Genomic DNA, 13921 nt, shown 5'->3' with positions numbered 1-13921 from the left:
ACATTTATTAAGCACCTGCAGTTTGCCAGGACTGGGGAATACGAAGGTACAAGAGGCCCTGCCCTTCAGGAGTTTGGGGTCTGCTACTCTACAGTGTTCCACAGCCTGAGTGAATAGCTTAGTAGCTTCCCTAGTTAGATTGTAATTTGGGAAGTAGGAGGGAGCTGTTGATTTTACTTTCCTGCCTAAATGTGAGTCCATCCACATAGGGAGGAAGTTCAGGACCCATAGTCGTGTGGCCTTAAACTGGTCTTTTGCTTCTTGGGGCCTATTATCTTCTCTATAAAACAGTGATGTTTGTCTAACTCTAGAGATTTATGGTTTTAAAATAATGATCCATGAACAGAGGGTAGGTGATGTGGTGCAGGTGGGGGGCCTCTAAACCTTCCACCTCCAGTTCAACTAAAGCAGTTCAATTTTTAAAAACCAATTGGAATTCTTCCTCAGCTTTCATTTGAAAAAAGCCTCCACTGCTAAAAACAAACTCAAAACCCACTACTCTAGGTCAAGATTTCTCAGGCTCAGCTGACATTTTGGGCCAGATAATTCTTTGTTGTGGGGTGCTGACCTGGGCATGGAAGGATGTTTATAGCATCCCTGGCCTCCACCCACTAACACCAACGCCAAGTCATAACAATTAAAAATGTCTCCAGAGACTGCCATTCTCAGGTACAGAGTTGCCCTGAGTTACGAACCATTGGCATAAAGCAAAATGATGATTTCATTAGCAAATCACAAACTTGTTACACCTTTATGTGCAAAGTGCTGTCCTGAGGAACCTCAAATAAACTCAGTCCCTGAGCTGGAACAACTTTTCATTTATATGGAGAAGTAAGACCAGTGAAATAATATACCAAGAGAAATGTCACAAGGCAACACATAAAACCTGTCCCATAAAAGTTGCATAGCTAATAGAGCAATGATATTAATCATAAATTGTAATTTCGTGCTCATTGGCCTTTGCAACTTGAATCATAAGGTTTCTGGCTCCTTGTCTCCACATGGTGGCAGTGTGCTGAATAGGCAGGGGCAGTCAAATATCAAAATGATGCCCTGTGGTGATAACTTTGGGAGCAATGCATGACCAGAACCAGTTCTGGAAAAACAATAATTTTCCCTAGAAGACAGCTGAGGTAAAGCAAGCCAGTGATAGATCTGGGACTGGAGGTCTGATTTCTTGAATTCTGTCAATCACTAATGCCACAGACATCTATGAAGCCTCTATTAGGGCCAAGCGCTGTACTGGAGGTGATGTAGATTCCAAGCTGTAAAGTGTAGCCACTTCTCATCAGGTCCCTTGCGGTTGCAGGGCAGCGGGGAGTGTGCAAAGAACTGATCCTGTACAATAGCTCTGTGAGGTACAATGGCAGGTAAGTCCAGGTGCTTGCTGTAGGATACAGAGGAGGGGGGGCCAACCCACCCTCAGGTGGCTGTTAGCAGTCTCAAAGAGCAGATGGAAGTCAAGCAGAGGCTGTGTGGCAAGTGCAAAGGTCCTGAGAGATAAAAGAGCAGGTCACACCTGAGAAACTTCGAGAAGCTCAGTCTGGCCGGTACATGGAGAGTGCCGTGGGGAGAGGTGAGAGGTGGGACTGGCAAAGAGATGGGGCAGAACATGGAGGCCACAAATGATACATGAAGAGACCACGTCCTCTACAACTGAGACACCATTTATGTTCTTAAACCTGTTGCGGTTATGTTTCACAGACCATTGATAAGTGCTCAGTGATCTGGCTGATCAGTGACATCGAAAGAGTTTCTGGAGGGAGAGCCCATGAAGACCTTTTGAATGAGAGCATCAAAGCCTGCCAAAGGGGCTTCTGCAGGGACGTTGCCCTGGTGGTCACCAAGACCGACAAACTCCACCTGCTGGAGTATCTAAGGTACCGTGCTGGGTTTGTAGGCCTGTGGGCTTTCCTCCATGGGCCCCGACTACTGTAACAACAGAGCCTTGACCCCTGGGCGTTTCAGACTTAGAGAAGTGACTGCTGCGGATGAAAGAGGAGTCTGGGTGGCTTCCTGGGACATCAGGACCCTTGAGCAGATTGTCTTGGGAATCGAAACCGTTGGGGACCCTCCTCCAGTGAAGCTGCTTAATACTCAATAGGCTGTGGCCTATATAGCTCCAGGGGAGCCACTCATGTATATGAGATGCAAAGAGCACCTCCTGGAGGTGTGCAGTGTGATGGTCCTCCCCGCCCCCCACAGATACGGAAGTGTAGATGCCCCCACGGCTAGTTGGCACTTTGTATAGTACTATCTGGCACGGTACAGCTTTGAAGTGTCAGATTCTGTTTCAGATTTTAAGCCCATTTGGAGCAAGTTCTCCAAGTTTCAGAACTTTGGCCAAAAGTAGCAGGATTCTTACAGAGTCATACTCAGACAAAATTTTAATGGAAGGTAAGCATTTTAGAGTTTAATAGATGTTAAAATGTCCTGATTTTCATGTAGACCTCTGTACCCCCATACCCAGGAGAGCTATAATTTATTTTCTATATGGCACACTTTGAAGGTGGAAAGGGGGTGTTATTAACTCTTACAGAGAAGCAGCTGGTATAAACTGGTCTGTCCTGGGTGCGCGGGGCATATGGTCACCAGATGTAACGTTGTTAATGCTTCTCTGCTCTAAAAAGAGGATCTCTACCTGTCACCTGTCATCTCCCCCACACCCACTGAAACTTGAATTCTCCAGGAATTCACTAAGCAGAGACAACTTCCTGGATGAAGAAATAGGCCAAGGCTTTTCCTCCAACTTCTCACTTTCATGGCCTAGGTTGGAACTTCAGCTTTGTTTGTTTTCCCCCCTGAAGATTCCCTTCACCCCACCCCCCCCACCCCATAATAGTATCTCCAGTTCTCCCGTCCCATGCCAGTTCTGCAACTAAACATAATTCAGTCAAACTTATGAAACCTTTATTGAGCATGGTGGTAGGGGCTGCAGATTCAGAGAGGCATATTGCCTAGTCACTGAGATCACTGACTTAAAAGAGGGTTAAAGATTATAAGAGAAGGACACACTGGGGCACCTGGGTGGCTCATTCGGTTAAGTGTCCAACTCTTGATTTCAGCTCAGATCGTGATTTTGTGGTTTGTGAGATCGAGCTCGGTGCTGACAGTGCTGAGCCTGCTTGGGATTCTCTCTCTCTGCTCCTCTTTCTCTCTCTCTCTCTCAAAATAAATAAATAAACATTTAAAAAAAAATAAGAGAGGGACAAAGTACTATGGGAGAGACTGGGCCAGTGGGCGAGGTCACGGAAAATTCTACCACCAGCAAAACATTGAGAAATAAAGACACTTTTTTCAAATGGACCCTGGAGGTGGATCAGAAGAGGGTACATGTGGACCAAAGAAAGTGTATGTAAAGGTATTAAGGTATATACTGCTCTCAGGGAAAGTTGAAAGACTGCCATGACACACAATAAGTTAAGTAATTGTTATAATTTTCATTTTAGGGAAAGAAAAGTGGGAAATGTAAGTATGGACTACTTTTATTTTTATTTTTTGAGCTCTGTTGGGATATAATTGATATACAAAAAATTGCACACGTTTAATGTAAACATCTTAGTGAGTTTGGACATATGCGTGAACTAGTTATTTTTAAATAATACTTTTCATGATTAATATTATAAAATTTGAACACATGCACACTTGTCTGGGCCAAACGAAGATACATTGCCAAAAGAGATGTGCGTCTTATCGCTGTATCGCTCTTGATAACCCTGGACTCTTTGCCATGCTTTCCTTTCTCTTCCCAATCTAGCAAGCTATTCAAAGTCAGCGAGAGGCCGTTTTAGAAAGAAATGAAGTGATAAAACTACAAAGGAATAGAATTCTCAAGGAAAAACTAAAGGTGAGTTAACAGATTTGCCTATGTATTTTTTTCTGTTTTCAACCACTCACATTTGTCTATTTGGTCTTGCATTGTAGCTATGCCAAAAGCTTTGGAGTAGACAGTTTGGACTTAACTTAGTTCTACTGATGTATAACTTTGTGACCTTAGGCAAATTACCATTCCTCTCTGAGCCTCCACTTTCTCATCTGTAAAATTGGGAAATGATAGTATCTACCTCCTGTGGTTGTTGGAAGGATTGAATGAGCATATGGTCTACTGAGAAATATGAGCAGGTAGAATCAGAGATCACCACACTGTTTGAGGGTGATCCGCTGTAGGAATGCATTGAATGCTGAGGGAAACACAGAAAGATGCACGGATCACACTGGCAGTCCAGGGCAGGTGGGGTGGTGGGGTGGTGCTGCAGAGAGGTGCAGGGAAAACTCACACTCTTGAGCAGAATTTTAAAGAGCCAGTAGTCGTTAGTAAGATGGACAAGCGAGAGAAAGGGCCTTCTGCAAGAGGTTTGGGAGATAAAGTCTGAGCTGTGTTTGTCAAACTTGAGAAATTGTTCTGCGGGAATCTTGGTGTTTTGTTAAATTATTTTTGTTATTCTATCACAGAAATCGTTATAAACATAAAACTCCTTACTGTAATAGTCTCTTACTACTATAAAACTGAAACCAATTTTAAGATAAAATATTAATGAAACATAGAAGTGGTACATCAGGGTTAGTATAATGTGATAGATGTTTTTGGTTTTGCTGAAACTAAATCTTCAGTGCTGGGTAATAGTGAAAACATATGGCCTGCTGTCCAGTTCCATATTTAATTGCATTCCATATTTTGAATTCAATTACGTTGATGCAGAAAATCATCTGATGTACAGTATGGAGCTGAAACTTTCAAAGCTTTTGTTTCTAATTCAGAATAGTCAGATTTCATACTCAAGCCAAAATCTTTGACCAAGCAATTCTTGAATACTGGTTTTAATGAGGCAATAACTGAGGAAAGCTGTTCCTATTCTCTTTAATTGTTCTTGTTGGCATTACAGAAATATGCATTTAATGAGTGCCTGGTCATATTGTTTCTGGAAACAAAAACACAAAATACTTCAATACACAATCCACAACTATATTTATTGCTAATAATGCTAATGATAAATTTATTGCTAACAAATGCTAATAAATGTTGGTGCATATGAGATGGGGTCTGGACAACAGTGAGCCAACTTGCGGGGTGACTGCAGTTCTGACTATTACGGTCAAGTCCTTTTGAGGTCTGCACACCCTCACCTCTGACGGCCAGGCCATCTGATGGCCTTAATTCTCCAACCACTTTACTTCAGTCTGACTTAATACGAAAGCTTAACTTGTACTGTATGCCTTCTCATGGAACAAATTTAATGTTAGTCATAGAAAATATGAGACACAAGTTGATTGTAAGATAGTCATTTGTATAGATGTCCATGCTTATTTTTTATTATAAAAATAAAAATTAGGAAACAATAGTATAGGAAAAATGATGGACCCCCGGAGGCTACATTTATGGACCTCAATTTGGAAATGCTATGTATTTTAGAAAGATTGTTATTAAGTAAAATGGATGGGGGAGGGGCGAGTGAAGGTTGGATCTGGGGAGACCAGTTGGAGGTTGTTCCTGTAATCAAAGCTGGAAGCGCTAAGAGCCTGAACTAGGCAGTCACTGTAGGACTAGAGGAGAGGAGATGCATTCAAGAGATGTTAGGGAGCTCACATCTATATGTCTGGATGACTAATTGTATGTGGCAGGTGGAAGAGAGCTGGGTGTTTGCATTCTCATGTATGTCCTTTTACCTACAGTATTTTACCTTTGCTTCAGAGTACCTGTAAAGAAAGCCATACTACTCCCATGTGTCTCCCTTTTACTCTCATGCTGGCAACACTCTCATAATACTTCTTCTTTTAAGTTGAAGTCGTTGATGCACAATATTATATTAGTTTCAGGTATACAGTGTAGTGATTTGACAATTCTATATAGTACAAAATGATCACCACAAAATAAGTCTAGTTACCATCTGTCAGCTGTTATTACAATATACAGTACTATTGACTGTATGCCCTATGCTGTACTTTAAAGCCCCATGACTTGTTTAGTTTGTAACTGCAATTTTGTACCTCCTAATCCCCTTCACCTATTTTGCCCATCCTTCCATCTATCCCCAGTCTGGCAACCACCAGTTTGTTCTCTGTATTTGTGAGTCTGTTTCTATTTTGTTTTGTTTGTTCATTTGCTTTGTTTTTTACATTCCACAAATAAGTGAAATCATATGATAGTCATCTTCCTCTGTCTGACTTATTTCATTTAGTGTAATATCCAGTAGGTGCATCCATGTTGTTGCAAATGGCAACATTTCATTCTTTTTTATGGCTGAGTAATATTCCACTGTACATATGTATAACCTATCGTTTTTATCCATTCATCCATCAAGAGACACTTAGGTTGTTTCCATATCTTGCCTACTATAAATAAAGTCGCAGTGAAATAGGGGTGCGTATATCTTCTCAAATTAGTGCTTTCATTTTCTTCATACAAATACCCAGAAGTGGAATTGCTGGATCACATGGTATTTCATTTCAATTTTTAATTTTTTTCAGATACCTCCATACTGTTTTCCAGAGTGGATGTACCAATTTACATTCCCACCAACAGTGCGTGAGGGTTTCCTTTTCTCCACATCCTCCCTAACACTTGTTACTTCTTATATTCTTGATACTTGCCATTCTGACTAGTAAAAGGTGATATCTTGTGGTTGTAATTAGCATTTCCATGGTGAGTAGTTTTTCATGTGTCTGTTGACCACCTATATGTTTTCTTTGGAAGAATGTCTATCCAGTTCCTCTACCCATTTTTAAAATTAATTAATTAATTTATTTATTTATTTTAAATTTTAGTTAGTTAACATACAGTGCAATATTGGTTTCAGGAGTAGAATTCAGTGATTCATCACTTCAATACAACACCCAGGGCTCATGCCAACAAGTGCCCTCCTTAATGCCCATCACCCATTTAGCCCATCCCCCCACCCCCAGCAACCCTCAGTTTGTTCTCTATCACTAAGTCTCTTGTGGTTTGTTTCCCTCTCTTCTCTCCCCCCTTCCCATATGTTTATGTTTTGTTTCTTAAATTCCGCATATGAGTGAAATCATATGGCATTTGTCTTTTTCTGATTGATTTATTTCACTTAGCATAATACATTCTAGCTCTATCCATGTCATTGCAAACAGCAAGAATTCATTTTTTGATGGCTGAGTAATGTTCTATTATATATAAATACCATATCTTCCTTATCCATTCATTAATTGATGGACATTTCCTCTACCCATTTTTAATTGGATTCTTTGTTTCATTTGGTGTGCTCTTTCATGAGCTCTCTATATATTCTGGATATTAACCCCTTATCAGACATATGATTTGCAAATATCTTCTTCCATTCAGTAGGTTGCCTTTTTGTTTTATTGACAGTTTCCTTCTCTGTGCAAAAGCCTTTCAGTTTAATGTAGTCCCAATCATTTATTTTTGCTTTTGTTGTCCTTGCCAGAGGAGATAGATCCAAAAAAATATTGCTAAGACCAATGTCCAAAAGTTTACTGCCTATGTGTTCTTTTAGGAGTTTTATGGCTTTAGGTCTTATATTTAGGTCTTTAATCCATTTTGAGCTTATTTTTGTATACGGTATAAGGAAGTAGTTTAGTTTCTTTCTTTTGCATGTAGCTGTCCAGCTTTCCCAATACCATTTATTGAAGAGACTGTGTTTTCCCCATTGTATATTCTTGGCTCTTTTGTTGCAGATTAATTGACCATACAAGCATAGGTTTATTTCTGGCTCTCTATTCTCTTCCATTGATCTGTGTGTCTGTTTTTGTGCCAGTATCATACTGTTTTGATGACTGTAGTTTTGTAGTATAGTTTGAAGTCTGGATGCATGATACCTTCAGCTTTGTTCTTCTTTCTCCAGCTGCTTTCGCTATTTGGGGCCTTTTGTGCTTCCATTCAAATTTTAGTACTTTTTGTTCTAGTTCTGTGAAAAATGTTGTTGGTATTTTGATAGGGATTACATTGAATCTGTAGATTGCCTTGGGCAGTGTGGACATTTTAATGATATTGATTTTTCCAATCCATGCTAACACACTTAACAATACTTCTGATACCCGTAAGGTGCCTGGGTGGCTCAGTCAGTTAGGCGTCCAACTTTGGCTCAAGTAATGATCTCGCTGTCCTTGAGTTCGAGCCCTGCAACAGGCTCTGTGCTGACAGCTCAGAGCCTGGAACCTGCTTCGGATTCTGTGTCTCCCTTTCTCTCTTCCCCTTTTCCACTCATGCTCTGTCTCTTTCTCTCAAAAATAAATAAACATTGAAAAAAAATTTTAAAAAAACAACAATTCTTCTGACACCCGTGTTGGGATTTTCTCCCACATCGAGCAATTCTCTGTGACACCAGCAGGGTATCTTGCAATTTAACTCAATCTGACAATATCTTCCAGGACATAGCATCAGATCCAACAGGTTAAGGGCTTAGTCCCACAAGACTGCCCCCTACTTCAAATGCCAGATGCAAACAGTAGGTCCTCAGTTTACTCACAACTTCTGTCTGACTTGGCTGCAAATTGAAGGTCCCCATGACCTTCTCCCCCTTGGATTTGATTATTTGCTAGAACAGCTCACAGAATGCAATGAGAGAATTACTTACATTTACCAGTTTTTTGTATAATAAAGGATATGATAAAAGATACAGATGAAGAGATATATAGGGAAAGTTCTGAGAGGTTCCCAAATGCAAGAACCTCTGTCCCTGAAGAGTTGGAGCATATCACCCTCCTGGTATGTGGATGCATTCACCAACCTAGAAGCTCTCTGAACCCCATATTGTTGGGGTTTTATGGAGGCTTTCTCACATAGGGCATCATCAATTACTCTGTTTCTATCCCCTCTACCCTCTCTGAAAAATGGGGGGTGGGACTGAAAATTCCAAACTTCTAATAGCTTGATCTTTCTGTGACCAGCCCCCACTCAGGAGCTCACCCAGAGTTGCCTCATCGGAAAAAAAAAAAAAAAAAATTTTCCCATCACTTAGAAAATTCCAAGGGATTTAGGAACTCTGTGTCAGGTACTAGAGTCAAAGGCCAAATATAAGATCTAGAGATGCTTCAGAGCACTGGGTGACTCAGTTGGTTAAGCGTCCGACTCTTGGTTTCAGCTCAGTTCATGATCTCATGGTTCGTGGGTTTGAGCCCCATGTCAGGCTCTATGCTGACAGTGCAGAGCCTGCTTGGGATTCTTTCTCTCCCTCTCTCTCTCTGCCCCTCCCCTGCTTGTTCTCTCTCTCTTTCTCTCAAAATAAATAAATAAACATAAAAGAAGAATAAGAGATGCTTCTACTGCTCTTATCACTTAGGAAATGACGATGGTTTTTGGAACTCTATGCTGAAAACTGGGGTCAAAGACTAAACATTAGAACAAAGGATTCTCCTATCACTCCTAATTACAAGGAATTTAGGAGTCCTGGGTCAGGAACCAGTGGCAGAGACCAACACATATATATTTCTTATTAATATTACTTATTTTTCTTAGTTTGAAGGTTATAATGGGCTCATGGCTTTTCATAGAATTATTGTGTTCTTTTTGATGTTCAAGTTCATATCTCGGCCAACAGGAGCCCATAATTTAAGCTGGATCTTTTTAGCCTTACCCAGACACTTTTAAAAACATTTTTGCTCTTTGGCAACAACAAAATACTCAGGCCCCTTTTATTTTTCCCTGCCCTAAGACATGGACCTACTACTCTCAAAGACACTTGGGTTTCATTTAGTAAAGAATAATATTAAAAATAAGACTTGGGGTGGTAGGGGTTCATATTAAATGATTTAATACAAGTGAAAGAAGTGGACAGGGTGATATCACTGCAAAATTATTTTAATGACGGAGCTAGAAAAGATAGATGTTTTGAAAATTGAGTCATGATTCGTATTACTGATCTCCAGCTTTGCTATCTCTTTTTGATGCCGCTTCTATCTAGTATCCCTTCTATTTTTTAAAAACTTTTTTTTAATTTTTTCATTTATTTGAGTGAGAGAGAGAGGGAATGAGTGGGGGAAGGTAAGAGAGAGAGGGGGACAGAAGATCTGAAGCGGGCTCTGTGCTGACAGCAGAGAGCCCGATGCGGGGTTAGAACTCAGGAATCATGAGATCATGACCTGAGCCAGAGTTGCTTAACTGATTGAACCACCCAGGTGCCCCTAGTATCCCTTCTATTTTGAGCTACAGGTTTCTTCTCTCTCATATACAAAATATTCTTACAAACTGTGGTAATAAACAATGTGTGTGAATTACAACAGTGACTAATCTTTCCATAGGACAATTTGGTGAGTGTCCACTTACCTCTTGCTGTATCCAGCAAGGTCGTATCCACCTACCTTCCAGCTGTAACGACATCTCTTTTATAATAAAATGGAACCTGCATACTGTAGTCACTTCACTGGCACCATAAAAATATTTCTCTGCACTATAATAACAAGCACAAAGGTTAACTAATCTTCAATGATTTTTAGAAGAGATATACAAAATTTAGAGCAAGGTTTTAAGTAATGTAAATACCTAGGCACAGCTAGGCATACTTCTTGCTTTCAACTGTTTTAAACCCTACTTAAATTTAATTCCGTATCAATTTTATCTTCCAGTGGAAGATAGTTTCAACTTTCCTAAACTGTTTTTCCAAAGTCAAAACGCTATCAGAAAGGAAAAAAGTTAATTGTGGCAAATCTTCTGTATAATTTCAGCCCTGTCTGCAGTGTGTGAGGCTTCTGGAAGCCTATCCAGGTATATCTATTCCAGCCTTGACTACACGGGCTTACCACTTGCCAGACATGTGGTCTCTGGACTCACTCAGCTCTTCTGTGTCTTTGCATCAGGAAGAGACTGGTGACTCTCTATGGTGTTCTACTGCCCCCAAACCTATGCACACACAAGCACACTTTGTGATTTTTCTCTTTTCTTTTAAGTGAGAAAAATGAAGATTATGGAACAATATTTATGTATACTTCTAGTATTACTTCTCTGTGGTGATGGTTTTTCTAATAAAAAAAACCCATTTACTCACATTCTTAATTCCTTGCCATTTAAAACCATCATTTACTTAAACACTACTCTGCTTTTAAATGTGTCTGATTACTCACTAACCACCCAGCTAAGAAATTGTACTTTTTTACACAACCTTTGCCCAGTGTCGTGGTGTTTAGGTAAATATATAACAACCAGATCTCTGTTTAAAAATAAAAGAAGAAGGGGTGCCTGGGTGGCTCAGTCTGTTGAGCATCCGACTTCGACTTGGGTCACGATCTCTCTTGCAGCTCGTGAGTTCGAGCCCCGCGTCAGGCTCTGTGCTGACAGCTCGGAGCCTGGAGCCTGCTGTGGATTCTGTGTCTCCCTCTCTCTCTGCCCTTCCCCACTTGCACTCACTCTGTCTCAAAAATAAATAAACATTAAAAATTTTTAAACAAACAAATAAATAAAAGAAGCAAACCCCAAAAGTCCTGATTTCTAGCACTTGCTGATTCCCACCATTGCCAATTTCAAGCCACCAGGGTGATGTCACTAAAGGTGGAATTGGGGAGAGCCGTGTGCCGTGGCTCTCATGAGCTGGTGCAGCACATCACTGCCTTTGCTGGAGTTGTGCTTTTTTTCTTACCATAAAGCCTGCGGTACTTTTCCCCTCTGTGAACACTTTGGTACACTTTAAACCATTTTCTCTATACATTTCCTTCTAGAATTGGTATTTTTATTTATTTTAAAAATCTTATTTATGTTGGGTGTGGGTTGAGAGAGAGAGAGACAGAGACAGAGACAGAGACAGAGAGAAGGAGAGAGGGAGAGAGAGAATCCCAAACAGGCTCCATACTATTGGTGCAGAATGTGACATGGGGCTCGAACTCCCGAACCGTGAGATCATGACCTGAGCCGAAATCAAGAGTCGGACACTTAACCTACTGAGCCGCTCAGGCACCCCTAAAACTGCTATTTTTACCTCCTGAGAGAATAGTTTCCATGTAGCAGTTTTCTTACAACTTCCAACCTTATGAGGCCTGGACAGGTAGGAAGACCTGACGTACAAGGTGTTGTGTGTTCTTTAAGGGGCTGTTGCAGCACCGAAAGTTAGTGAGCTGAAATTTGCGGAAGGCTCTTGTAAGGCCTGTGCATTATTTCCTTTACCATGTTTGAGTATTCTGTTCTCCGTGTGCCGCTCTCACTTCAGAGAAAACTGCCCGCTGACTCCAAGGTTCTGGAAGCCTCCGATCTCGTGTACACAGTCAGCGCCCAGGAGTACTGGCAACAGGCTCTTCTCACTGAGGAGGAAACTGGTAATTGATACATTTTTTATCTCAGTCTCTAAAATTCTCAAGATTGAGCTCTGAATTTCCCTGTCTAGAACTTTCTGCGCCACATTTCCAGCTTGCCACAGTTTCTGTACCTATTAACAAATGTATTTGTTTTTCTCTCTGCATTGTGGTGCCTGAGACAATTCCTCTTTCATCCAAAGTCTACCAAGAGTTGGTAGAGGTCAGTGATTGGGTTGTCCTTTCTCAGTGTTTGGCTTGAGATTCCTCACTCACCCAGCTACAGGTATTAGTATTTACTGAGCTTCTGTTGTATGCTCTGTCTCTGAGGAGGAAGAAGCAGAAGACATGACCCCTTTCCTGTCAGAATTTAAAATCTACATGAGCAAATGCTAAGCCATGTGTAAAACATCAAGGTAAAAATAAAGCTTGGTTAAATGGTGCTGTGAGTACAAATCCAAAGAACCTAAAAGTCTGTGTGACTGGAGCACTCAGTGAAAAGTGGGCAAGCAGGCAGGACCCGAGCTTGACGAGACCTGCTTCAAGTTAGCAGGCATCCTGCTTTGGGTGAGACCTGCTTCTCTCTCTCTCTCTGTCCCTGGTGGGATTCCCTCTGTCTCTCTGCCCCTCACTCATTTTCACCCTGTCTCTCTCTCAAAAAAAAAAAAAAAGAATTTCCACTTATGGGAATAATGGGGGAAAAGGTAGGAAGAGTCTGTTACCTTCTGATGAACACAGCATTAGGACTAACATGAGTTTCTAAACCAGAATCCCACTCAGCAGAGGTTCTCATCCTTTCTACAGCAGGCATGAGCGATTTTCATGTTAAGGGTTATTTGATATAGATGGAGAAGTCTAGGGTGACTGAAGAGCTGAGTATCTCGGATTGTGGGCACCTTTGATTCAACTATTCTGGTAAGTAGCAGGCCAAAGGGAAGTGCCAATGTTTTTAAGCAGCCTGCACTTTTCTAATTACTTTGACTTGTACTGCTAAATAAAATTAGGAGTTAGGAGGCTAACTTCCTTATTGTTGATCCTAGACATGGAGAAAATACCCTCAGAAAAGCTGGTGTAGTGAGTGGGCAGTCAGCCCATGTAGGACCTCAACTGTGGTTAATTCAGACTGCCATTCTGATCTGTTAATTTTTGTGGATTCTATTTGCTGTGAACTCTGGCCTTTTAAAATGGTTTGTGCTGCCTGTGAATTCCAGAAATCCCCAAGTTAAGAGGCTATATCAGGAAAAGGCTCTTGGACAAGAAGAGGAGGATGGTGACCAAGTATGTTACTGAAGCCTTTGGTCTGTTGCTCCTCATGGACAGTTTCAACTGCATGGAAAACCTGCAGGTATGAGAGATACCTGTGCGTGTATATTCTGCCTCCCAACCTGAGCAGAACATTCCCTTTTGCAAAGCTAGAAAAATAACTTACGATAATTTTTCTTTTCATATCAAAGGAAGATACTAAGCCCAGAAATTCAAAGGGGACAAAAAGATAATTAGGGGGTTAAAATTGTGACATTTGAGTAAAAAAAGAAACAAATAATATTTTACATGGGTTGAGAGGAAAATGTAAAATCAATCAGCAGCTGCTTTTACCTCTCCTGAGACTTGAAGAAGATGGAATGTGTTTAAGTGATAACAGAAGTGATTTGTTTCAATCTAGTAGAATATTGGCAATTCTTGGTTATCCTACCAAGGAATGGCTCCAGTCCAAAAACTTTTT

At 40.8% G+C, this 13921-nt stretch overlaps 1 protein-coding gene across 8 annotated transcripts in view; it reads left to right on the top strand.

Moving 5' to 3' along the window:
- Nucleotides 1–13921, top strand: part of NUGGC (nuclear GTPase, germinal center associated) — a 55945-nt gene that overhangs the window by 24542 nt on the left and 17482 nt on the right. For all 8 annotated transcript variants that reach the window (XM_042934949.1, XM_042934943.1, XM_042934945.1 and 5 more), the window contains 5 exons: nt 1705–1880; nt 3450–3468; nt 3758–3847; nt 12117–12222; nt 13410–13543. In XM_042934949.1, the coding sequence (XP_042790883.1) occupies nt 1705–1880; nt 3450–3468; nt 3758–3847; nt 12117–12222; nt 13410–13543 (525 nt within the window). The remainder of the gene's footprint in view (nt 1–1704; nt 1881–3449; nt 3469–3757; nt 3848–12116; nt 12223–13409; nt 13544–13921) is intronic.

The sequence above is a fragment of the Panthera leo genome, chromosome B1 (genome assembly GCF_018350215.1).
Source record: "Panthera leo isolate Ple1 chromosome B1, P.leo_Ple1_pat1.1, whole genome shotgun sequence".
Taxonomy (NCBI): Eukaryota; Metazoa; Chordata; class Mammalia; order Carnivora; family Felidae; genus Panthera; species Panthera leo.
The sequence above is the reverse complement of the archived record's forward strand: the minus strand, read 5'-3'. Positions and strand labels throughout refer to the sequence as shown.